At 41.6% G+C, this 26,479-nt stretch overlaps 1 protein-coding gene and 3 non-coding genes across 4 annotated transcripts in view; all 4 read right to left on the reverse strand.

Annotated features, from left to right (window-relative positions):
- Nucleotides 1-23,647: 23,647 nt before the first annotated feature.
- The window catches only part of LOC106557180 (small ribosomal subunit protein eS12), a 6,214-nt gene continuing 3,382 nt past the window's right edge, over nt 23,648-26,479 (reverse strand). Inside the window, exons 4-6 of the mRNA XM_087718464.1 lie at nt 25,090-25,192; nt 24,729-24,830; nt 23,648-23,739 (exon numbers count right to left, since the gene is read on the reverse strand). Coding sequence (XP_087574590.1) covers nt 23,677-23,739; nt 24,729-24,830; nt 25,090-25,192 — 268 coding nt within the window. The 3' untranslated portion in view covers nt 23,648-23,676. The remainder of the gene's footprint in view (nt 23,740-24,728; nt 24,831-25,089; nt 25,193-26,479) is intronic.
- On the reverse strand, nt 23,920-24,046 carry LOC148045092 (small nucleolar RNA SNORA33). Its single transcript, XR_015697229.1, has one exon. It is a non-coding gene; the product is annotated as a small nucleolar RNA SNORA33 (small nucleolar RNA).
- Nucleotides 24,901-24,990, reverse strand: LOC148045093 (small nucleolar RNA SNORD100). Its single transcript, XR_015697232.1, has one exon. It is a non-coding gene; the product is annotated as a small nucleolar RNA SNORD100 (small nucleolar RNA).
- Nucleotides 25,731-25,802, reverse strand: LOC148045094 (small nucleolar RNA SNORD101). The gene has a single exon (XR_015697214.1). It is a non-coding gene; the product is annotated as a small nucleolar RNA SNORD101 (small nucleolar RNA).

Genomic DNA, 26,479 nt, shown 5'->3' on the forward strand with positions numbered 1-26,479 from the left:
AAAAAAAAGTGTTGACACACTGAGTGGTAGCTGTGAAAAAGGCACATTCCATATAAGGGTTCTGTAGGAAAGGAATGAAATTAAAACTGCCAATATTATAATGCTTTTATACAAATCTGTTGGACATTGGCATCTGGAATACTGGGTACAGTTCCAATCACCACTTTCAAAAATGAACGTAGTTGAGCTGGCATGAAGAGAAGAAATGCGCAAACAAAGTGATTGGAAGTCAAAGCCTGTTTTAGGAGAAATTCAAGAACTCTAGCTTAGACAAGAGGCAACTGAATTGGGATATGATCGAGCATGGTCTGGAGAAAATTTATCAAGAAGAAGATTTTCCACCTTTCTCAAAATACTAGGAGTAGGCAATTTAATGACGACAAAAGGAGCCTATGAGATTCATTAGCACAAGATGGAGTGGCTTGGATGTATTTAAAAGAGGTTAGATAAATGCATGGAGGTCTATTAGGAGCCTGGGGGACACCTTCCAATGCCAGCTGCACAGGAACAATGAAAGGAAAAGGATAGGTCTCCATCTTCTGACCTCAGCACTCCAGAGGAATGTGGTTGATCTTTGTAAGAAACTAACAACTAGGTCAAGATGGACTTTGGCCTCAACTAACCTGGCTCCTCTTATGCTTAAAAAAAAAGCAGCCCAATCACACAAGCTACAAAACAACAGCCCAATTGCTGCAGTTGAAATAGCTGAAACAACATTATTCCAAAGCTTTATTGATCCATGAATTGCTTTGAGTTCAGAATACTTGAGATAGTTCCTTTGAGGTCAGACACATTCAAGGTATTGAAATGTTTTGCATTACAGTCCATGGTGTTCCCAAATATCCAGGAAAAGAATACTGCAGGTAGTTATTGAGTTATATAACATACCCAATATTAATCTTACTTCCAAAGTATTACTTCTCAGATTTAATAAGTGCTTAATAAGTTATTTAGGCCACATATGTTCAGAGGTGTAGAAAGAAAGCCATGACTCTTGTCATATTTTACTTCACTCTTATAAGGTGAATACTGGCAGGAAAAAACCCCACACACATTATGTTCCATAGCTTCCAGCTGTTCTTTCCCATTTATTCACATTCATTAATATAGACTAAGTGTCTGCTTCAAAGTCTAAACTTTCCACTCAACTAGACTATTGTTTTAAATTCAGGTTTCTTGGCAGACTGCAATTTAATTATCCACCTGATGTAGCTATTTAGTTTGTGTTGAAATATAGTATGAAATATTGATGAGGAGTTTCTTTTCTTGTTCCAGCTTTTCTACATGTGCTGGACTGAATGTATATACAGTATTGTGCTGTGCTGAAGGGCTTCCAAATGCAAATTATACATAGGAGAAATATATTCCAAACTAAATATGGCTTTTTTCTCCCTTCAGTGATAAAAGATGAGGATTTTATCATGCATTTGACAGGCATTACATGGAATTTTATTAGGATTTCTGACCAATTTGTCTCAACATGGATTTGTCTTTTTTTTTTAAACTGTATCTTCCCACCCTGCTAAAAGATGCATGAAAGAGAGAAAAGCTCGTAATTGCCAATGTAGAAGTGGGGAAAATAGTATTTTGAGATGTAACATGCAAAAGACAGGATCCAAGTCTTGCTCTCAATCCCAACAAGACCGAGTGGCTATTGCTGTTCCCTCCCAAAAATTGGCCTTGTACTCCATCTCTCAGGCTGGGGGGTGAAATTATACCCTCAGACAGGGTTCGCAATTTGGGAGTCCTCCTGGACCCACAGCTGACTTTAGAACACCATTTGTCGGCTGTGACCAGGAGGGCATTTGCCCAGATTCGCCAGGTGCACCAATTGCGACCCTACCTGAACCGAGAGGCCCTTAGAACAGTCACTCATGCCCTTGTGACCTCAAGACTGGACTATTGTAACACCCTCTACATGGGGTAGCCCCTGAAGAGCATTCGGAGACTTCAGCTTGTCCAGAATGCAGCCGCACGAGCGATTATGGGTGCACCCCGGTACACCCATGTCACACCTATCCTCCGCGAGCTGCACTGGCTACCTGTCAGTCTCCGGATACGCTTCAAGGTGCTAGTCATTACTTTTAAAGCCCTACATGGTATTGGACCTGGGTACATGAGAGACAGCCTCCTGCCAATCACCTTCCTATGACCAATTAGATCCCACAGATTAGGCCTCCTCTGAATACCATCCAATGCTAGCCAATGTTGACTGTCGACCCCTCAGGGGAGGGCCTTCTCTGTGGCTGCTCCAGCCCTCTGGAACAATCTCCCCGTGGAGATCCGGACCCTCACCTCCCTTCTGGCTTTCCGCAAAGCCACTAAGACCTGGCTGTTCCGGCAGGCCTGGGGCTGACGAGTTCTCGGCCCCACTTAAATTGTTGTGACTGTTGTTTTGTTTTTAATTTTGTTTGTCTTGTGTTCTGTTTGTATTCCCCTTCCCTTTGGTTTGTTAGCCGCCCTGAGTCCCTCGGGAATAGGGCAGCATACAAGTTGAATAAACCTAAACCTAAACCTAAGTAAGTATGAAACATCAGAAACTGTATTTTAATAAACCTTAGTACTGATTACAACTCTTTCCATATATATAATATGTTACATTTATATTCTACTTAATCTTTTGGGGTCTAAGGCAGCATACATAGCACTTTTTCCTTCGGTTGTTTCAATATCAGCCTTATGAAATAGGTGGGAATAAAATAGAATTATTGTCCTAAAGTAATTCACCTGGTGGAAGAAAGAGTTTGACTTGTGCTACTTCAACTCCTTAAGTATGACAGTGGTTATATATAGTAGACAGATGGTTTGGTGTAGTGTTGAAGGCGTCAAAGCACACTAGTTACAATAAGCCATCGTGGCACAGTGACTAGAATGCAGTATTGCAGGCTAATTCTGCCAACTGCCAACAGTTCAAGTCTCATCGGCTCAAGGTTGACAGCCTTTTATCCTTTAGAGATCAGTTAAATGAGGATCCAGATTGTTGGCGGCAATATGCTGAGTCTGTAAACCTCTTAGAGAAAGCAGTATGAAGTAGTATATAAGTTTATGTTTATGAGTCATGGTGGTGCAGTGGTTAGAATGCAGTACTGCAGGGTATTTCTGCTGACTGCCAGCTGCCTGTAGTTTGGCAGTTTGATTGTCACGGGCTCAAGGTTGATTCAGCTCAGCCTTCCATCCCTCTGAGATCGGTAAAATGAGAACCCAGGTTGTTGGGGGGAGAGGCAGTAAATCTATGTGCTATTGCTTTTGTTATCATCCTTGCTATTACATTTTGGATCACACCATATTTAAAGGTTCTGGGTAGGGAGAAGTTATAGCTTTTAAAATTGCTTATCCCTAATTTAGAGGGCCATTGTTGTAAAGAGATTCCAAACTGCATAAAATAGTAAACATGGTTTACTGAACATGAACTATGAGAAAGCACATAAGCACACAGCTAGAGACAAGTCCACAAATACGCTCCATTCTACAAATCCTTCATAAAAGAAAGATATTTGAAATCCTAGTAGAAAAAGAAATTCCTCTGAAGAATGGACAAGCCTTAGAGAAGACATTACTTTAGTGCCTCATTCAGTTACTCTGAAATCCTGTTTCCTGCAAATTCCATGTTAAATCTGAGGCTAAGGGGAGATGCTAAAGTCTGTTGATCTCCAGCATTTCAACTAGCAACTTCTGGATTTTCAATCTGGTTTTAAAATTGCTTTTTCTCTCATCAGAAAGGCAAAGGATGTTGGGAACTGACTATATATCTGAGCTGCCAGGATTTTGTCCTGAATGATTCAGAATTGCTGCATTTTGCTTGTGGTGTATCTGCCGTTCTAGAAAGCTATGAAGGCAAGTTGGCTTGACAGGGGGATACAAGCAGAGAAAGGAATTAGAAGGCTTTCTTCAAAGAAATAAGTACTGGCTGCTTAAAAGCTTTATTTTACTTTTTGCCTAAAGAATTGTAAAAATCTGCCTCTTTTTACTTGTTTCAAGGTCAATTTGTAGAAGAACATAAAAACTAAGTTTTATTTACAAAATCCTTCTCCCTCATAAATTCTTAGCCTCCTTTTCCTCCCCTTCTCCATGTGGCACAAGAAGCAAGTCGAGGACTATTTATGAGTTCTTGTGCAAATTCCTCAACTGATAAATTTAATTTCACATTCTCTGGCTTAAGCAAAAAATAATAAAATACTTCATGCCCTATGCGCATGTAGAGATTGTATTACATATAGCAAAACTCCAGCGAGCAGTATATTATGGGCTTAACCACAAGCATTTAGTATAGGAATGTCAACTACATGGCACTCTGCGAGTGTGCTGCGATTTTATTGAACCGACATGATGCATCCAGGCAGGTTAATATGGGAAGATCTCTTTATAATGACTGTGTGAAGATTCCAAGTTTGATTTGATTTAAAGGCAGTTTAATCAAGTTGTCCTTCAAACTGACATTTCTGACTGGATAAGATGAGGCAGACCTTCCTCTGCTGAGCCTGCAACTTAGAATACCAATGATAGTATGGAAAGAGGGGCAGGATTTGCATGTTTATGTCCCCCAACCCCCAAAAAGGCATTGCACGGGATCCCCTTCAGCAGATAAAAAAGATTGCATCATGGATTTTGGACAGGAGTATCACAGATTACCTTAAGCACAATGTGAAGCACACCTTCATCTGTGAGAGAAGCAGACAGCGATTGCTCTTCCTGCATCACCATCTCTTTCAGGATATGGCAATTCAACAAATTTCTACATCCCAATTGCTCAGTGAAGCAGAAGCATCAGTCTATGAGATGTTGGAAATTGATGTTAAATGGGCTACTTGGCTTGCAGAAGTGGAATTTTGTCTCAGCTCACGTTGGTTCTCAAGTCTTCTTGGTGAGCATCTTCCGAAGGCTAGCCCAGTCCTCTTCATCCTGGAATTCCTCTTTGTGAAGTCACCTGAAGCAATTATGAAAATCTCCCCATTTCTAGCGTTCCGTGGCTAGAGAAGCCACTGGCTTTACGGTAATCAGGTGGCTAAATAAAGGTATTACAGGAGCCATTATTCAGTGACAGCTGGAAAGTGAAAACTTCACCTGAATGGAAAGGGCACATGGAAGCAACATCCTGTAGCAGTGGAAGACTATGTAATCAGTAATATCTGGAAAGTTTGCGACAAAGGGAGATGAGGATCCACTTTTGCTAAAATGGTAGTCTTGCTAGTAAATTCTCAGCCAACACTCTTCCGAACAGTAGCAGCAACCACAAGTTTTCAATGTGAGCAGAATGTCTAGAAAAGAGATATCACAAAAAACTGTGTGATGAATGTGGACGGAATACAAGAGTGGATGACCCTTATGAAAGATTAAACATGCTCTTTGTCATTTGCTCCTTTTACATCCCAAGCCATCATCTTCTGCATGCCACAGTTGTTGCCAGATAAGCTCTTCATTTTTCAGGTGGCCACCATCAATATTATTCTGCCAGTTCAGTTTAAGGCTAAGCGCTCTGAAGGAAGACTGAAAGACTGATTAGTGTTCTTTGTCCAAACTTTTTTCTTCTTCGGACGATCCAAAAAGATAAGAAGTATCTCTTAGAACATGACCAGATTAGAAATAGGGTCTTTCTGTAGATATAGACAAAGCTACAGGGCTTTTCTTCCTCTTTAGTAGCATCATATCCTTATAGTTGTGGAGAAGATGCAGCAGGAAGCAGGATAGCAGGAAAAGCAAAACTGTAACTTTAAGTTTCAAAGGTATATTTGTAAAATGTCATTTTTTAAAAATGCTCATATAAAGCACATAATACAAGCTTATGGTCCATGTATTAGGGAAATGCATGACATAATTCTTCAATATTCTAATTTATTTTCCGGTTTGGACACGTTGTCTGAAGGAGCTGGTTTTTTTAAGCAGCTCCAGCCCCGAGATTGCATTAAACTGTCTAAACAGCATTCATCAGCTGTTTGACAGATTGATTAACTCTCCTTCGGGCAAAGAAGGAGGGGTGAGAAGCTGAGCTTGGGAAGTGCTCCACTAACTTCCCCCAGGAGATAAATCTGGGGGGTGAAAGGTGTGAGCCTCCCTGCAACCCAGCGAACTCCGCGCCCGGGACTCATTCTACCTTTTTGCAGAAACGAAGACACACGTCCACCCTTTGCTCAATGATTGATTTTTACCTGATTTCAAGACAGGCAGAGAAATACTGGAGAACTTCCAATTGTATGTATTAACAGACTTTAACTCCATTTTTCTAAAAATTCCTTCTAATAAACTATGTGGCAGAAAGATAAAGATGGCGCTGAAGAGTTTTGTAGGCGGGGTTGTGCTATGATGTTACAAACTATTACAGAGCTTAAGATCATTTAAAGATCATTAAATCAGCAGTGATTTATTAGCAAGCTACAGAGTAATAACTGGAACAAGCGGTCTGCCTGGATTTATTAATTTGGTGCAAGATAAGATTAACTGAGGAAATGGTTTCAAAGCAAGCTAAAGCAACTATCACTTCTAAAAGCACAGGGAGTTCACCTGCTCCGTCAACTAAATTGCAGTCATTGTTGCCCCCCCAACCCTCTCCCCCTCCTGCTGGAGAACCTCTGACTCAAGAAATATTGCAAACAGTATTAAATGATGCTTTAAAAGACCATGCAGACGCGATGGAAATTAAAATACAGGAAAAGATTTCTGTTGCTTTCAAGGAGATTTTGGAAGAAGTGTTGGGATTGGTCCAGATTCGTAATCAAGAAATTAGAGAAGATATTTTAGATGCTTTTAAATGCTTATCTGGCTATGTATCAGCATTGGAGGATAAAGTGGAAGATGTTAGTGATTCCAATATTAATCTGGTAACTAAAATGGATGTGGTTCAAGGCAAGGTTGATGATGCAGAAAATGAAATTACAATGTTGCAGTACAGACAGATGGAATTTGCTTTAAGAATAAGAGGCCTTAAAGAGAAAAACCAAGAAAACCTGAAGGAGATTTTTTCAGAAGCCTTTGATCAATTGATGGGCAGCCCAGGAGGGGACTTTGACTGGCAAATTTACAAGATATATCGTGTTAATTCATGGCTTGCCAGACAGAAACAACTTCCAAGGGACATTGTAGTGTATTTTGCCACAAGGGACACGAGGAATTTGATTCTACAAGAGTCTTACAAAACCAAGTTGCAAATTGGGGGCCAGGAGGTGATAGTTCTGAAGGAAATACCACCCAAAATGTTGAGATCTAGAAAAGACTATGCCTTCTTAGTGGATGAACTCAAAAACCATCAGCTACAGTTCAGATGGAAAGCTCCAGCCAGATTAGTGGTCAATTACCTGGGACAAAGATATCATCTTAACTCAGTTTATAAGGCTAAAGATTTTTACAGCAATATACTGAAGGCTGGACATCCCCCCCTCCAGGACCCAGAGAAAGAGAGCAAGGACAGAACAGACAGCAAGATACCCAAGGATCATTGCTGGTGGACCAAGTCCAGACACCTCTGCTGGAACTAGAAGGAGTGAAGGAGCAAAGATAAACCCGTGTGGTCACTAGGCATATGGAACAAGAGTTAAAGAAGCAAAAAGCTCTGCAACAAACTCACGCAATGGCTAAAGAAGTCACAGTTTCTAGTTCAGAAGCGGTGGGAGGAGCCAGGCCAAAAGTCAAAATACAGGATTTCCAGATGGTTCTTAAAAAGCTTCAGGGAGCTAAAGATGACAACTAAATTCTTAACTTGGAACGTCAATGTCTTAAATTCACCGCAGAAAAGGAAGAAAATAAACCATTATTTGAAACAATTTAAGAATGATATAATTTGCCTGCAAGAAACATATATTAGAACAACTGACCAGAAATATTTGATGAACGCAAGACTTGGACAACACTTTGTAGCCTCCGCCTCAGAGAAGAAAAATGGTATAGTTATATACCTAAGAAAGGACATGAAAGCTGAACTAATTGAAGCAGATTCCCAAGGAAGATATATTGCAATAGAACTTGTATTAGAAGGGAAAAAGATACTCTTAATGGGAATATATGCTCCCAATCAACAACAAGACAAATTTTACAAAATGCTCCATACTAAGTTAATAGAAAGGGACTATAAATCTTGCATATTAATGGTGACTGGAACGGAGTTTTGGATACTAAGAAAGACAAGAAGGGTCTCCTGCAAAACATCCAAACATGAGCAAAACTACCTAAGTCTTTTTTCAATATGATGGATGATATGGAGCTAAGAGATATCTGGCGAGAAAGAAATGCAAAAGAGCAGGACTTTACATTCTTTTCTGATAGATATCAATCTTTTTCCAGGATTGATTTTATATTAACAACAAATGATTTGCTTTCCAAGGTAAAGAAGACGAAGATATGTTCCAGAGCCTTAACAGATCACAACCCTGGAATTTGGGAAGAAATCTAGAAGGTGTTGGAGGTTAAATGAAAATGTATTTAGATATGAGAAAAATGTTAATGAATGTAAAAACCTGTTGAGAGAATACTTTGTTTTTAACATGAATAAGGGTACATCTATGGAAATGGTTTGGGATGCAAGTAAAGCGTACATGCGAGGAGTCCTAATAAATTTAAATAAGTGTCAGCACCTCTCCATTAGATAATTAGGAAAGAAGACCACGAGACTCCATGTGTAGAAATCAAGTGTACTTTTACTAATTATAAATGATTAAAGGCATAGCGAAGCGAAATCTGATTATTTAGGCGTGAAAGCGATTGATATATAGAATAGCCATTCCCCCACCCCTTGGCATCACAGCTACAGTCCAATCATAATTATCTCAAGTGTCAGGTGTGAGATAACTTCAAAAGGCATCACGAAGATGGAATGTCAGTGCCGTTAGTCCTGGCGGGAATCTCCCACGCATGCGTAGTCTGACCAGCAGCTGAACTCCAGAACCTTCCTCCAGCACACTGAGTAACCCCTCCCAAATACCATGCCCTCCCTCCCCGTTTCATGGCAGCCGAAGCAACAGCAAAGCAGAGACTGACATCCGGCCGTCCCCCGGAAAAAGGCAGTCAGGCCTGGAAAATGAGAAAACACAAACAAACAGACAAACAACAAAAATCAGAAAAGAAAAAGAGGGGGGGGGAGAAAAAGTCAAGGCTTGTCAGGATAAGCAGAATAAAATTGTCGAAGCAGTTGGGGGGGCATGGACATGGGACTTGTCCACCCATTCGGTATGAGATGGAGGAAAATGCTTCCAAGCCACCAGGTACTGTATCCAATTTTGCCGCCGCCGAGAGTCCAATATCTCACGAACTTCAAAATGACGTTCACCATCAACCAACAGGGGGGCAGACAGAGGATCCACAGGTGGACGTAAAGTAGAAACATGAACAGGCTTAATGAGGTTAACGTAGAATACAGGATAAACATGGTTGAGATGCTTGGGCAGCTGCAAACGAACTGAAACAGGATTGATGATCTTGATGATGGGAAACAGGCCCACATACTTAGGTCCCAATTTCTTCGACTTTTGTGTAGTTTGGAGGAATTTCGTGGACAAATAAACTAGGTCACCCTCCCTGTACTGATAAGGTTGTGCACGCTTCTTATCAGCCTGTTTCTTATGAGCACGATGTGCAGCATCCAAAGTACTAAGAGCCAAAGGATAGAATTATTATAGGCCACTTCAGCGTGCGGCAGCAAGTCCACCCAATCATCTTGCTGATAATTGATGAAACAACGTAAATATTGTTCCAGAACAGAATTAGTCCTCTCGCAAGCCCCATTAGTCTGAGGGTGGTGGGCGGAGCTTAGTCCCTGGGCGGAGCCAAGGCGTTTAAGAAATTCCTTCCAGAAAACAGAAGTGAACTGGACACCTCTATCGGAAATGATGCGATCAGGCACCCCATGCAAACGGTAAATGTGAGAAATGAAGAGTTTAGCCAGTGCCTTCGCAGAAGGAATCTTGTGGCATGGAATAAAATGAACTTGTTTGGAAAATAAGTCTGTAACCACCCAAATGACGGTGTGCCCCTGGCTCTCGGGAAGTTCGACAATGAAGTCCATAGAAATTTCCTTCCAAGGGGCGACAGGGTGGGCTACGGATTGAAGTAGGCCTTGCGGCTTTCCAGGTGGCCGTTTAGCGGCTGCACAGACCGGACAACTGGCAACATAAAGTTCAATGTCCTTTTTCAAAGAGGGCCACCAAAACTGCCTCTTCACCAGATGCAATGTCTTTACAAACCCAAAGTGACCCGTCAACTTAGAATCGTGAGCTCGTTGGAGGACGACGAGACGAAGAGAGGCTGGGACGTAAAGCTTAGCTCCGATCCACGGTAAATCGTCCCTCATTGTGCACTCATCCTGATGCTGCTGGAACCAGTCATCCTGGGGAAGGGCCCGTTTGAGGTCAGAAAGGAAATCCTGAGGCACCTCCACTTTCGAGCGCGCCTGCTGTCGAGTGACCACCGGAGCTGCAAGGCGGGATGCGGGAACGGCAGGCTGAACAATACTCAGTTTAGAGCAGTTGTATTGAGGGAATCTGGACAAAGCATCAGCCATGAAATTCTTCCCTCCCGGGATATACTTGAGTGTAAAATTGAAGCGGTTGAAATGCTGAGCCCAGCGCATCTGCTTAGGGGATAGGCGGCATGGAGTCCTCAAAGTCTCTAAATTTTTGTGGTCAGCCCACACCTCAAATGGGTGTTTAGCGCCCTCTAGAAAGTGGTGCCACGTGGCCAAGGCCCAGTGTACTGCAAATGCCTCTTTCTCCCAGATTGCCCAACGCCTTTCAGTGTCTGTGAGCTTGCGGGAGGTGTAAGCTATAAGTTACATAGACGTAGAAAGCGGGGAAAAAAGAAAGGAACTAGAGGAAGAGATTAGGAAGAAAGAACAGGAGTTAATATTAAACCCAGGAGAGAAGAAGATTAAAGAAGCAATTACCCTATTATGAGCGCAATTTAATATGCTGATGTCAGATCAGGTGTCTACTAATTTATTATATGCAAAACATAATATATTCTGCATGCAAATAAACCAGGCAGATGGTTAGCATATTTGACCATGAAGAAACAAAAATCTCGTAATATACCGAAAATATATTATAATGGAAAAGAAGTTTATCAACACGATATGATCCAAAAGGCCTTCTTTGAATTTTTTACAGGATTGTACATGGGTGATAAAATACATGGCTTAGATATAGATAGATACTTGGACAAAAAAAAATACCTATATTTAAGGAGGAACAAAGGGAGAGATTGAATCAACCAATAACCTCGGGGGAAATCCTCCAGGTAATTAAACAGTTAAAGGCTGGGAAAGCACCGGGCACAGATGGTTTGACAGCAGTTTATTATAAAAATTTACAATTAGAAATGGTAGAACCCCTTAGGAATTATTTAATAAAATCCAAGTGGAAGGAAAGGTATCTCCATCTTGGAGGACAGCTTTCATATCCTTGATATCTAAAGAAGATCAAGATCTTAGTCAACCAAAAAATTATAGACCTACATCACTACTCAATATAGATTATAAAATTATTACTAAAATATTAGCGAATAGGTTAATGTTGGTTACTCAGCAACTGATTCATAATGATCAAACTGGTTTTATACAAAGGAGACAAATGAGAAGTAATGTAAGAAAAATTGTTAATATACTGAATATTTGGGAAAGAATAACGAAATCCCCGCAGCGTTTATATTTCTAGACGCCGAGAAAGCCTTTGATTGAGTGAATTGGCAATTTTTAATGAAAACAATGCAAAAGATGCAAATTGGAGAGTATTTTCTACAATCAATCAAAGCAACATATCAGGAACAAACAGCACAAACTATAGTCAATGGAAGTTTAACAGAACCATTTAAAATCGAGAAAGGTACAAGACAGGGTTGCCCCCTATCGCCATTATTGTTTATTATAACCCTGGAATTATTGCTGAATAAAATACGGGGGTCAGATGATTTACAGGGAATCAAGATTAGGCATGAAGAATATAGACTACGTGCATTCGGAGACGACTTGGTTATAACTTTAATCCAACCAGAGAAATCTATCAAGGTTTTAATGAATATGATTAATCAATATGGCCAAGTATCTGGGTTTAAAATAAATCTAGGAAAAACAAAGATGCTGGTTAAGAACATGAACACTAATCAAAGGGAAGACTTAGAAAAAATAACAGGATGTGAAATAGTTTAAATGGTTAAATATCTAGGAGTTTACATCTCAACCTCAAACAGGAAACTATATAAGTATAATTATGAGCCACTATGGCATAGTATACAGGCAGAGATGAAAAACTGGGAAAAATTACAATTATCTTTGTTGGGAAGAATAGCAGCAGTGAAAATGAATGTCTTGCCTAAGTTCCTATTTCTTTTTCAAATGATACCAATACTTTAAAAAGATGCAAATTTGCTTGAATGGCAGAAGGGTATTAACAAATTTGTTTGGGCAAAACCGAGAATAAAACTTAAAATAATGCAAGATGTATGTGAGAGAGGAGGCTTGAAAATGCCAAATTTAAAACTATACTACGAAGCAGTAGTTTTATCAATAATTAATGACTGGATTAACTCAACAGAGGATAGGTTATTGAATATCGAGGGGCATGACTTGATATACGGTTGGCATGCTTATTTGATATATGACAAGAAGGTGAATAAGACATTCAAAAGTCATATATTAAGGAATGCTTTATTGCGTGTCTGGAAAATATATCAATATAAATTAAATGATAAGATACCTATCTGGGCAATTCCCAGACATGCAATAGAGAATGCAAGTATAGTACAAAAACATGATGTAACTACATATAGACAGCTTCTTACTATAGAAAGAGGTGTGTTTCAGTTAAAACCCTTGAATGTATTAAAAGAGGAAAAGGTAATTCAAACATGGTTTCATATGGACAGTTGCAGGCTAGATGGAAAAAAGATCCGAAAATTGGTATCATGCAAAATGAGGACAATCTACTAAAACAAATCAGGGATCAAAGTCAAATGCACATAAAAAGGTTATATAATGTTCTAATAGAAATGGATTCTGAAACAGAATTAGTTGAAGACTGTATGATAAAGTGGGCACAAAACTTTGAAGAACCAATAATGTTGGACACTTGGGAAAAGATATGGGTAAGAAATGTAAAATTTACACAAGCCCAAAACCTGAGAGAGAACTTTTATAAGATGTTTTATAGATGGCACTTAGATCCTAAAAAATTGGCTTGCATGTATCCGAATTTACAACCTAAATGCTGGATATGTGATTGTACTGATGCTACATATTACCATATATGGTTGACTTGCAAAAAGGTTAAAGCATTTTGGATAAAAATATGGTGGATTATGCAAAATATTTTTAAAAAGAGGATAAAGTTTACCCTTCAGTTATTTTTATTAGGTATAACTACTGATTGTACTGTTATAGAGACTAATCTGATTTTGAACCTAAAAATGGCAGCGAGATTGTTGGTGGTGCAATACTGGAAGAAGGAAGATTTGCCTACTATTCAAGAATGGACATTAAAAGTAACAAACTTAGCAGAGATGGCTAAAATATCAGCATATCTTAAGAATCATTCAGATGAGAAATATAAACTGGAGTGGAGAAGATGGATTGACTATATTCAAAATAAATACGGGACTAAAAAATTCCAGATAGCTTATGATTGAAAAAGCAAAAAATGATTTAATTTGTTTATAGTTAGCTTAACAAAAGAGGAGTTAAAGCATAAATGAAAGATGAAGCCAAGTTATTTTTAGTTTATTTTAGAATATAATTGTTAAAGATTTATACCCTGTATTTGCTCTGGGAAGTCGGGGGGGGGGGGTCGGGGGGGAGGGCTCAGGTGGGGAGGGTGGGGGAGGGAGGTAAATATTTGTAAATTCTTTTTAAAAAAAATTTCAATTAAAAAAAATATTCTAATTTATTTTCTAAGAAGACAGTTGAAAGGAACACTGGAGTACCTGCTGGGCTCCTATTCAAGACTATCCATTTAGTCTCCTCTACCCTGCATAAGCATTAACTGCTGCAGACCTATATCAATGCTGCCACCTGCTGTTTCACTTTTTCATCTCCCCCCCAAATCTTCCTTTCTCAAGTGCCTTGGTGATTTCTTTTTATGGCATCTATTATAGAAGTATGTAAATAAAACAGAATGCATTAAAAAGGCTGACTGGACATTTACTGGAAAAAGTAGTTCCCCAAGCAATGCTATTTCTGTTCATGGTATACAAAAATTGTAAAATAGAGTGACATCTGAAAAGTCTACAAAGTCCCCTTGTGTATAGTTTTATCATGCAGCCTATTAGACTTGGTTGTATCTAACATCCCTATCCTCTCAACAACACAAACCTATGTGCTTTAGGCACATCATATCTCATATCGTTTCTGTATTGCATTCCAAGCATACCTGGAAGTATGTCTGATAACACAACAGGAAGCTATGGAACCAAAGGAAGTCCTCAAAATAGTTCAACATCCTGTTTAGACAGGAGTAGTTATTTTATCCAATAGAGAGTGTGTAAAAAGGTAAAGGTTCCCCTTGCACATGTGCTAGTCATTCCTGACTCTAGGGGGCAGTGCTCATCTCCGTTTCAAAGCTGAAGAGCCAGTGTTGTCTGAAGACGTCTCTGTGGTCATGTGGCCAGCATGACTAAACGCTGAAGGCACACAATAATAGCAATAATAGCAATAACAGTAGACTTATATACCGCTTCATAGGCCTTTCAGGCCTCTCTAAGCGGTTTACAGAGTCAGCATATTGCCCCCAACAACAATCCGGGTCCTCATTTTACCCACCTCGGAAGGATGGAAGGCTGAGTCAACCCTGAGCTGGTGAGATTTGAACCGCTGAACTGCTGATCTAGCAGTCAGCCTGCAGTGCTGCATTTAACCACTGCGCCACCTTGGCTCCTTGGCACACGGAGCAGTTCCCAGCAAAGATGGTTCCTATTTTTCTACTTGCATTTTTACATGCTTTCGAATTTACGAGATCTCACTCCATTATGCAGCACTATGGATTTGAACCGCCAAACTGCCAACCTTTCTGATCGACAAGCTCAGCATCTTAGCCACTGAGCCACTGTCCCCCTTTGCAGAAAGTGTGTAGCCTTTATTTAAATTAAAACTATCGGTTCCACAAACAGCTCAAAACAACAAAATTGTATTGATTTTTCTTAAATCCAATTTATATGGCCACCCATTGCATTGAAGGTGATCCTGGGCAGTCCAATTAAAAAAAAATCCAACAAAAAAGTGCATATACAAAAACAGTCATATATAAGGTGACCAGACGTCCCACATCTGGCGGGACAGGCATGCCTTTCAATAATTTTTCCCGCGTCCCGGGCCGTTCTAAAAAAAACCCTCTTTATTTTGGCACTCGCAGCTCGCTCGCTCCCCCGCCCATCAGCTGCTAGCTTGCTTGCTCGTTCCGTTCTATCTATCTACACTAAAAATCTAAGCCAGCCCAGCCTGCCGCTCACTGATTGGCCTGGACTCCAGCCAATCAGTGAGCTGGCTGGGATGGAAAACTTTAAGCATGCGGCGTGCCTGTGCTTAAAGTTTTCCACCAGCCAGCTCACTGATTGGCTGGAGTCCGCTTATTTCGTCTTTTGCTTGCTGCAGCTTAACTGGTAACTGTTTCCCTGTTTCTCCCAGGTCACGCCCATCCCCTCTCAAAAGAATTCGGCTTGGCCACCGCTTCCTCCTCTTCTTCCTCCACCTCCTCCTCCTCCCCGTCCATGGTGGCAGTCACAGGATGGGGCAGCGGCGAGAGAGAGTGAGAGAGAGAGGGTTCCATCCCGTGAGGAGACACCCACCAAGCTGCGGGTCCCCCCGCCGCTGCCGCCGCCTTCTTTCCCTCCGCCTCTTCCAGAGCCAGAGCCCGCCGTTGCGAGTCCACGAGGCGTGGTCGCTCCAGGGTGTTGCTCCTCGCGCAGAGAACTTCCACTCTCACTGGACGGAACCCTCTCTCTCTCTCTCTCTCTCTCTCTCTCTCTCGCCGCCACCCCATCCTGTGACTGCCACCATGGACGGGGAGGAGGAGGAGGTGGAGGAGAGGAAGTGGTGGCCGAGCTGAATCCTTTTGAGAGGGGACGGGCGCGATTAGCAATGGCGGAGGCCGTGCCGACGCTTCCCAGGTCGCGCCCGTCCCCTCTCAAAAGGATTTGGCTCGGCCACTGCTTCCTCTTCTTCTTCCCTGTCTGCGGTTCCGATTGCAGTTGCAAGGAGTGGGAAGGAGAGGAAGGAAGGAAGGAGGGAGGGGGGAAGGAAAAGAAGAAGGGAGGAGGGAGAAGATGGAAGGAGAAAAGATGGAAGGAATGAGAAAGAATGGAAGAAGGAGGAAGATGGAAGAAGAAAGGAAGAAAAAGAAGAAGGGAGGGAGAAAAGAGGGAAGGTCCGCAGCGAAGATGCCACCGCCACCCCCACCGGCTTTTCCCGCCCAGACACCCGCCACTCAGGAGCTGTCCAAAAACCTTCCTGCTCACCACTGGCTGCACCGCAACTGACTCACCCCGGGTGGGCTGGAAGGCTTTGGGCATCCGGGCGGGAAGACTCCAGGATGACTGAGAATCCCCCGTGTTATTCCAGATAGGATAGAATATTGCCTTTTCCACTTTCTCCACTCCCCCCAATGGCGGTTAAGAATCGGCAAAAATTTGGGGCGTGTGTCTGCAGGAGAAAGAAAAGAAAGGAAAAGGAAAGAAAGGAAAAGAAAGGGAAAAAAAGAAAAGGTCTTTTTCTCTCCCACGGTTGTTTCTGCGGGACTGCTTGGAGGCGTTTTCCCCACGGCCCGCGCACGCGCTCCTTTAAAGTTGCGGGGAGAAAGCGAGAGGTGAACCCCACTTCTCTCCAACGTGTCTGAAGCACGTAGGGGAATCGCTGCCCCGCTCAGTTTTCAACTTCGGGGGAGTGACCGAGTGAAGGAGGGGAGGAGAGGGGAGAAAAAGGGGTTTGTTGTAGAGTTGATAAAGCTTTAAGAGTTTGGCGGCAAGAGGATTCTGAATGGATCCCGACTGATCGGGACTCGAAACAGCTCTATTACGTCCTGCTTTTTGTGGGGGGAAAAGAGAGAGAAAGAGGGAGAGGAAAAAAGTTTTGGGAATGGCCGTAGCCTTCCTCATCTGGATCCTGGAGCGAAGCACGGAAAACAACACAAAAAGTGTTGGGTTGGTTTTTTTTTGGATACTCTGATTTTCGTCTCTCTCGTTACTGTTTTCAATTCTTTTTTTCCCCCGTCTTGTTTTAAAAAACTGAACGCCTCTACCTCCACCCCTCCTTCGCCGTCTGCCCCGAGGAGTTTTGGAGGGGAGGGGAGGGGAGGAAGAGGGTTTGAGGCGCAGGGATGGAGGTGGTCGACGGGGTGGGTGGGTGGGTGGATCGGCTGGCCATGACGGCATAATCCCCCGCTTTCCAAGCTCGCAAAGAGCACGGATCTCTCCAACTCTTTCTTGCTCTAAGTATTTGTGTTTGTGTGTGTATGTGTGTGTGTGAGAGAGAGACTATCACTGTGTTGTAGCTTATGATTCTTGATGAATGTATTGTATTTTTTTTTTTTTATGTACACTGAAGACAAATTCCTTGTGTGTCCAATCACACTTGGCTAATAAACTATTCTACTCTACTCTACTCTACTCATTTCTATTTCAATTCTAATAAGGAGTTTAGCTTCTCTCTCTTGTAAATGTAAGCTAGCATAATGCAAGCTAGCTTTAGCTTTCAAACAGTTCATTTAGTGACCAAAGTTACAACGGCATTGAAAAAAGTGACTGATTACCATTTTTCACACTTAGCAACCATTTTTCACACTTAGCAACCATTTTTCACACTTAGCGACCATTTTTCACACTTAGCAACCGTTGAAGCATCCTCATGGTCACGTGATCAAAATTTTGATGTTTGGCAACAGATTCATATTTATGATGCTTTCAGTGTCCTGGGGTCATATAATTGCCTTGGGTGACCTTTTGACAAAATATAAATTTTTTGCTGCCCCCCCCCCCATCAATGGTGTCCCTCTTTACCAATCTGAAAATCTGGTCACCTTAGTCGTATAACTACATGAAGTCACTGTTAAAAGTTAAAATATTATAACAATCACAAAATAGATGCAATCTGTATTATAGATTCCCTAGCCCTGGTGACACATAACCACGTCTTGAGGGACTTACTGAACATCAATAGGGGTGGAACCAGCCTAACCCAGGGAGGGGGGCAGCAGGAGAATGTCCCACAAGGTAAGTGCCACAGCTAAGAAGGTCCACCTCCCCCAAATTTAAGTCCCTGGAAAATGGTAACTACCTTCTCTATCAGATCTAAAGGGACAATCTGATATAATTGGCAGCTTTTGCTCATGCATGTATTTCATGGTCAGATAGAATGTTTTGCAACTGTAATCAACAACTTATTGAAGCATATTCATTTTAAGAATATTACTAATGATTCAACATTATTGTATTGCTGTAGGGAAGTCTAAAGAAAAAGCATTGAACTGTTTTACACTGTATGGTTTAGGTTTCTCTTGCAACCACATGTATCAACCACTATGCTGGTTAGTTTTAATCCAACATTTCCTTGGTACTCTGGAACAATGTAAAATTTTAACAGCAGAGGGGGAACGAAGCCAAAAAAATCGATGTCACTGATGTCAAGCCCCATACTACGATTAATTATTAGAAATTTCACTAAGTTTTAATGCAAATATTAGGTAAGCTAAAGAATCCTGGAAAATGTTAATACACACCTCCACCACCCCTTTTATTAGTTTCTGAAGGTAGATTCTCTATGAATGGTTTCAATTCTAAACTTTTTCCAGCTCAGACTATAATGCCGCTCATGAAGTTACTAATCTTTCTTATCTGTTATGTCTGAAGTGCCTCTAATTTCTTTTTCAAATTCTTCACAATCTAGCCCATTTAATTCCTACAAATCAATTTTAAAGACTCATAAATTTAGCCCGGAGGTAATAGTATGCTAGTGTAGTAACATGCTATTGCAATATCTCATTGCCAGAATCAGCCCATTTTCAAGGCAACCATAAAACCACAATACAGAGGGAACTCTATTTTCTTCAGTATCAAGCAATCTTTTGTCAACTTGCCAGCTATTCTGCTGAACAAGTTCTTGTTCACTTCGCTAAATTGTAAACATGCTTAGTGAATTAACAATTTTTTTCAACCTGTTTAAAATTGAAGAATACATTGTAAGAGTTTAAAAACAAATTGTAAAAGCTTGAATCAAACAAGGGACTGTTATGTCCTGCATCAAGCTTAATCTTAAAACAACTTGGTCAAATAGGATACGTCAGTGAACCAACCCTTAGGTAAGTCCAAAGAGAACAGTCTAGAGCTGCTATTGAATTATACTATTTCCTGTGATGGTTTGAAGTTTATAGTCCTTTCTCCTTATAGTTCAGAAAGTTGTGGAGGTTATGAATCTCCGTAATTGTTTCCTGATTTATTACCAATTTTAAAAAATCTAATTGCACCATCACACCACCATGTAGTTTCTGAACAATTTAAATGTTTCAAAATAAAATGCAAGTTCTATGGTTAATGCAAATGTTGCTATTAATCAACAGCTTGTAATTTTTAAGGCTGTGGAAAGGATTGCCCGGGAAATTCACAAAACTAGGATTTGTCTGTCTATAATGTAAGTCTAGATAAATTTAATATTAAATTTATAAATATTGTGCATGCATGAGAATGGGGAATCCCTGAAGCAACTATCCTAAATAGAATAGGGGAAATGGCGGTGTTTCATTCACAATACATTTTGAATGTTTTGAGTAGCTCCAATTTCATGTTATCCTTCTTTATGTAATCATTTGTTATGGCACATATCACAAACTTGGTTTTATACAAACGACCCATTTCATTTTAGTTTCCCAACTGAATACTATTTACCTCTCCAAAATTCTTGGACATCACCCTTATTTCATTTACAAATTAATGAATACTATGAATTTCCATTCATAGTATTTCAGATATTGAGTGCCTACTCTCTAGGGCTAAAAATGTTTTTCAAACCTAGTTTCTGTACAAAAATCTCTTTAATCAAAAGGATTCTTTTTATGGAATTGAATCTTCTATACAGAATTCATGCCAAGAAATATAGGAATGATGTAAAAACACAAACATAAACCCTAGTTCTATAGTTCATTGTGGTTTGCACCACTCCCAAATTTGTAATTTTAAATAAAATATTAACAAAATATGGAGTTCAAATTCAAGTTACTCCAATTCAGCACAAAAATTGCTACTTTGGCTGAGCAATTGAGAATCACTCATCAGTGATTATCATGGGACTTCTCTGTAGCTCAGTCAATTTGAAATTGACATCCGGGAGTCTCTGTTACCTCGTAGGGTCCCTGCTCCGGAGCTTGTCGGGTGTGAGTCCCTGCTGATAAAGTTGGACCTCAAGGGTCAAGTGGGTTTGCTGCTAACGTACCTGCCTCCCAACTGCGTTGCAGCATCCCTCCCCTCGCTCCTCGAGTCAGTAGCCGAGCTGGCAGTTGAGTTCCCCAGGCTTATAGTTCTGGGGTACTTTAATTTGCCATCGCTCGGTGAACGCTCTGATGGGGCGCAGGAGTTCATGGCTTCCATGACAGCCATGGGCTTGACCCAGGTAATTCGGGGCCCAACCCATGCAGCGGGTCACATGCTCGACCTCGTATTCCTCTCGGAGCAGTGGATGTGTGATCTTGGTCTGAGGGGTAATGAGATCATACCCCTGTCGTGGTCAGACCACTGCCTACTGAGGCTTGACTTCCGGAGGCCAAACCCCCACCGTAGGGAGGAGGAACCGACCAGGTGGTTCCGCCCCAGGCGACTTATGGACCCGTTGAGGTTCCAGACGGAGCTTGGGGTTATTCCTGATACTCTCGCCCACAGTTCGGCGGAGACTCTGGTTGCCGCCTGGCATTCGGCGACGTCGGAGTCTCTTGATCGGATTGCGCCACTACGGCCCCTCCGGGTCAGTGGATCCCGGAGACCTCCTTGGTTCACCGAGGAGCTCCGGGAGAAGAAACGCCGGAGGAGATGCCTAGAGCACCTGTGGAGGTCCGATAAGTCCGAGGCGAACCGAGCACTTCTGACTACCTGCACCAAGGACTACGTCCGGGCATTAAGAGCTGCCAAAAGATCACACATCTCTGCCTTGGTAGCGTCCGCCGAGTCACGCCCAGCCGCCCTGTTTAGGATAATCCGCTCCCTCCTTAATAGGAGGGATGCGGGAGACCCCTTGCAGGGTAGGGCTGAGGACTATGCTCAGTTCTTGGCGGACAAAGTAGCTCGGTTTCGGTCGGACTTGGACTCCACCGCAGTAGATCCAGCCGAGACACAGGAGGACTACTTGGCAAATCATCTCTGGGTTGAGTTCCAGGATGTTGCCTCTGGGGACGTGGACAAGGCCATTCGAGCTGTAAGTGCCTCCACCTGCATTCTGGACCCGTGTCCCTCCTGGCTGGTTGCCAACAGCAGGGAGGTGACACATGGCTGGATCCAGGCGGTCGTGACCGCCTCCCTTCGGGAGGGGCACTTCCCCGCCGTATTCAAAATGGCGGTGGTGAGACCCCTCCTGAAGAAACCATCCTTGGATCCAGCCATTTTAAACAACTTTCGTCCTGTCTCCAACCTCCCCTTTATCGGGAAGGTTGTGGAGAAGGTGGTGGCCTTCCAGCTTCAACGGGCCTTGGAGGAAGCTAGTTATCTTGACCCCTTCCAGTCCGGCTTCAGACCTGGTTACAGCACAGAAACCGCTTTGGTCGCATTGACCGATGATCTCTGGAGGGCCAGAGATGGAGGCTATGCGTCCATCCTGGTTCTCCTTGACCTCTCAGCGGCTTTCGATACCATCGACCATGGTATCCTTCTGCGACGACTGCGGGAGGTGGGAGTGGGAGGCACTGTTTTGCAGTGGTTCTCCTCCTACCTCTCGGACAGGTCGCAGTCGGTGTTGGTCGGGGGGCAGAGATCGTCCCTGAGGCCCCTAACATGTGGGGTGCCGCAGGGTTCGGTCTTATCCCCCCTACTATTTAACATATACATGAAACCGCTGGGCGAGATCATTCGGAGGCACGGGATAAAATACCACCAATATGCGGACGATACGCAACTGTATCTGTCCGCCCCGTGCCAACTCAATGAAGCGGTGGACGTGATGAACCAGGGTCTTGAGGCCGTTAAGAACTGGATGAGCGCTAACAAACTGGTACTCAACCCGGACAAGACTGAGTGGCTGTTGTGTTTCCCTCCCAACAATTTGGCTAATGTTCCAACACTTAGGCTGGGGGGTCAAATTTTATACCCCTCAGATAGGGTCCGCAACTTAGGAGTCCTCCTGGATCCACAGCTGACTTTTGACCACCAGTTGTCAGCTGTGACCAGGGGGGCATTTGCCCAGGTTCGCCTGGTCCGCCAGTTGCGGCCCTACCTAAACCGGGAGGCTCTCGCAACAGTCACTCGAGCCCTTGTGATCTCTAGGCTGGAATACTGCAATGGGCTCTACATGGGGTTGCCCTTGAAGTGCATCCGGCGACTGCAGTTAGTCCAGAATGCAGCCGCGCGAGTGATAGTGGGCGCACCGCGGTTCGCCCACGTTACACCCATCCTCCGCGAGCTGCACTGGCTACCTGTCGGTCTTCGGGTGCGCTTCAGGGTACTGATGACCACCTTTAAAGCACTCCATGGTAGTGGATCTGGGTACTTGAGAGACCGCCTTCTGCCGATTACCTCCCTTCGACCGATTAGATCGCACAGACTGGGCCTCCTCCGAATCCCATCCACCAGTCAGTCGACTGGCGACTACACGGAGGAGAGCCTTTTCTGTTGCAGCTCCGACCCTGTGGAACGATCTCCCCGTCGAGATCCGTACCCTCACCACCATCCAGACCTTCCGCGCAGCCCTCAAGACCTGGCTCTCCCAACAGGCCTGGGGATAGGTTCCCAATTTACCCGCCCGAGTGTTGATTGTTGAATGAAAGTTGTGTTTTATTATTTTTCTTTTGTTCACATTTTGTTTTGTCTTTTGATACTGCACCCCCTCCCGTGATTGTAAGCCGCCCTGAGTCCCCTCAGGGAAAAGGGCGGCCTATAAATCTTAATAAAATGCTAAAAAAATGCTAAAAAATGAAATATTCTTAACTATTGTATTCAATTGTGACCCCTGGAAAATTTAGTTTGCTTAACCATAGCAGGCTACAACTGTTTTGTAAAAATAAAACTTCAGGTCAGCTCAGCATGTAAACAGCTCTTCAGGAATAAAGCGCCTGGGGTCACCCAGAGCGAATTGGGCAGCCATATTCATTTTCTGAAATCTGAATTTGCTTGTGGGAAGCCAACAGGAAGGTTACAAATGGTGATCATGTGACAGTACCATTCTGCAACCGTAACTGCAAGCCAGTTGCCAAGAGCTTGGAGCACAAATCATGTGACCACAGCGACACCGCAATGGTCAGAAGTTCAAGGACCTGCCTTCTAAACATTATTAGTTCATGCTGTTGCAGCTTCAGTCACTACAAGTGGTTAGTAAGCAAGGTCTACCTGTTATTTCAAAAAACTTTTGATTTGTAAGGCAATTGTAGATCACCATGTGACTATATTGTTGTATCACTGATTCAATTTTATACTTTATTGTACCATATGTTTTTTCTTCATTGTTCATCGCTTATAAACTTATATAAATAATTGAAACTCATCATAAACCAGCAAAATACAAATATACTGTCAGCTCAAATGTATTTTATTTGTTCATTTCTTGCACTTGAAGTATTCTTCGATGACATCTTTGGCCTGAGATTCTTTTCCATAGTCCTACAACAAAACAATATATTAGTATTCCAGTAAATTATTGATTTAAACAATTACATAGTGACCATAGTAGTAAGTATTTAGTGATCTATTATAATTGCAGAATCAAGAAAAAAGGCAATTTAGGTTAGCAGTTGTTAACCATATCCTTTAGGGTAAAAGAAAAATCCTTCTATAAGATATCAATGTGGCCGTTACTGGGACCTCAATGACTACAAAGTCTTCAAGGCTCGTGCTCTGGCATTATTATTGCCAGCAATGATCTTCTGCAGAACATTTGTAAGTTAAGCAGATTTTGTCTTACTGGCAGCTCCTTGGTATACTAAACAACTGTGATAATTTAGAAGAATGCAAAGGCAATAGAACATTAGAAAACATTATTTATCTGCCACACTTGTTGTCTTGTTATACAGACTAACATCTCCCAAAAAGCGCTTTTCCACTTTTTTCTACTATTTATGAGCAACAAAGCAACTTCTATATGGCAGAAATAAAAGTAGTTTTCAACTTATGACAATTGAGTTAGGAATTAGTTTTAGGAACTAGCACTCATTAATTGGGGGACCATTTGACTGTGCCTGATTTTACACTTTTTTTGGGTCACGACCATTAAAATGAACTTATTCAGTGGGTGCTTTTTTGCCATAAACTGGCAAAAAATACCCAGTTACAGTCCTATGACAGTCCTATTAAAGCTGTTTGACTGCTACAAAAGCTTTAAATGTGAGCTGCCTGTCACATGCCCAAAATTCAATCACATGACTGATAGGTTATAATTGGTTGCCAGAACTCTGGAACTGAGTCCTAAATAGCTTTGAGAAGGTCCATATCTTTGAACAGTCACTAAATGACCAGTCATTAAGCAAGAACTACCTGTACTTTAAATGTAGTACTCAAAAGGATATGTAGTACTTGCAGTTTTAAGGAGCCTGTACAAGTATACAATTGAATAAACACAAATAATCTAAAATAAAAAGAACATGTTATCTTACTTTAACAACCACACAACTGCAGCCCACAACTTTACGAGGTTTTCCTTCTCTGTCGATCTTGCAGAGACCTACCCACTCACCAAGCTTCTTGTTATCATCAACCTGTCAAGAGAGATTTGCATTTTGTTAGAAGTGCTAACAATACAGTGTAATAAAGACAGAATCAACAGCAGCTGTACACTCAGATCAAAAGGGTAACAATTTGTGGTTGTTTTCCTCACAATTCTCAGTAGAGGGAGCCAAGTTATCATCACCGTACAGCATTACTAACTTGTTTTAACCAAGAAATCCCAAACAGTTGCATAATTTTACTATAAACTACTTGTCGCACATTACCAATTCTAAGTAAAAGACCTGTTACCTTTATCAGATTGATTTGATGTTCAGCACAAAGAGCTTCAACCAGCTTCACATACATAGGTTCATCACAATTGGATGCAAGAACGCAAAGATGGGCTTGACGTCTAAAATGGAAAAATTATCAAATAAAATTGGTAAAATAACCTGTTTCCTTAACATAGCTGTTTGGATCAAATTGTTATTTGTAAGGTGTAAAATATGAAGACTGAGGGGATTACAACCACAAAGTCCAAGTCATAATTTTCAATCATTTCCTAATTGTGTTACAGAAATAGATTTTGGGAAGGTGGTATAGAAAGATGAAAAAGAGCTAAAATGTTTCTGTGAAGTTTTATGTTTAATTCACAGAGAAATTTGTAATACTAAGTAACTGACTAAATGTAATATGTTTATGAAAATAATAATAATAATTAAATAATAATTAAATAATAATAATAATAATCATCATCATCATCATCATCATCAATGATAAAACCAGTTATCATTCACCAATTCCATTTTAAGTCATTTTTTAACAAAATCCATTTGTTTACCACTCAGAAGTGGGTAAATCTAGCATAACCACTTAGTCATTCAAAGAATGACCTTTAGGTTTATGCTGTTTCTAGCTTGTTTACTCACCAAATAAACTCTTATATACAGGTTTGTCAGACTATCATTGTCACTCATAAAGAGTGAAGGGGTATCCGACTTTCATGAAGTCATCATTCAAACACTGTAGTTCTTATCTTTGAATCTAATATACAATTTGCTGCTCACCTGGCCACTTTCTAAAATTAGTTAGTATGACAGTACATCCATCTTTGCCCTCTGGCTGAAATCTGAAATGCATCCCACTATTAAACTATACCAGCTCAGCCTACCGGCTATTTTCCCATCTTCCCAACTACATTTAATTAATTTATCTGATGGCCAGTTTTATCCTTCTATCATCACTTCCATGTAGCCATCCAATGAACCTACTTTACCTCATCACATACTACTGGCTCTCCTTTCCCCTTTATCCCTCTCTGGATCAAGTCATATGCCGTCTCTGTCCAGAGACCAACCATATGCTCTAGTTTAGTACACATATAAAGCATGTGTGCTTTAATCCATACGCAGACTACTCAAAGTGACCAATTTATACATATAATGGCCTGCAGATCCTTAAAATATAGTTACATGGTCCCAGAAAAATGCATTTCATGTTAGGGAAGATGTTGATGGGGTGTTATTATTGCATCTTGTTACTGAACACAGTATTTTTCGGAGGAGTAAGTAGAAAGCCTGGAAGATATAGCTTCTCTACATTACACACCCTCTTCAAGCACCAAACTGGGCTCAAACAATTAGACGTTTTTAGGATCCGGTATGTACAGAAGAATACAGGTAGTCCGACTTACAACAGT

This window comes from Thamnophis sirtalis, unplaced genomic scaffold, assembly GCF_051295495.1.
Source record: "Thamnophis sirtalis isolate CommonGarterSnake01/CBP01778 unplaced genomic scaffold, rThaSir2_p1.2 scaffold_6, whole genome shotgun sequence".
Classification (NCBI taxonomy): Eukaryota; Metazoa; Chordata; class Lepidosauria; order Squamata; family Natricidae; genus Thamnophis; species Thamnophis sirtalis.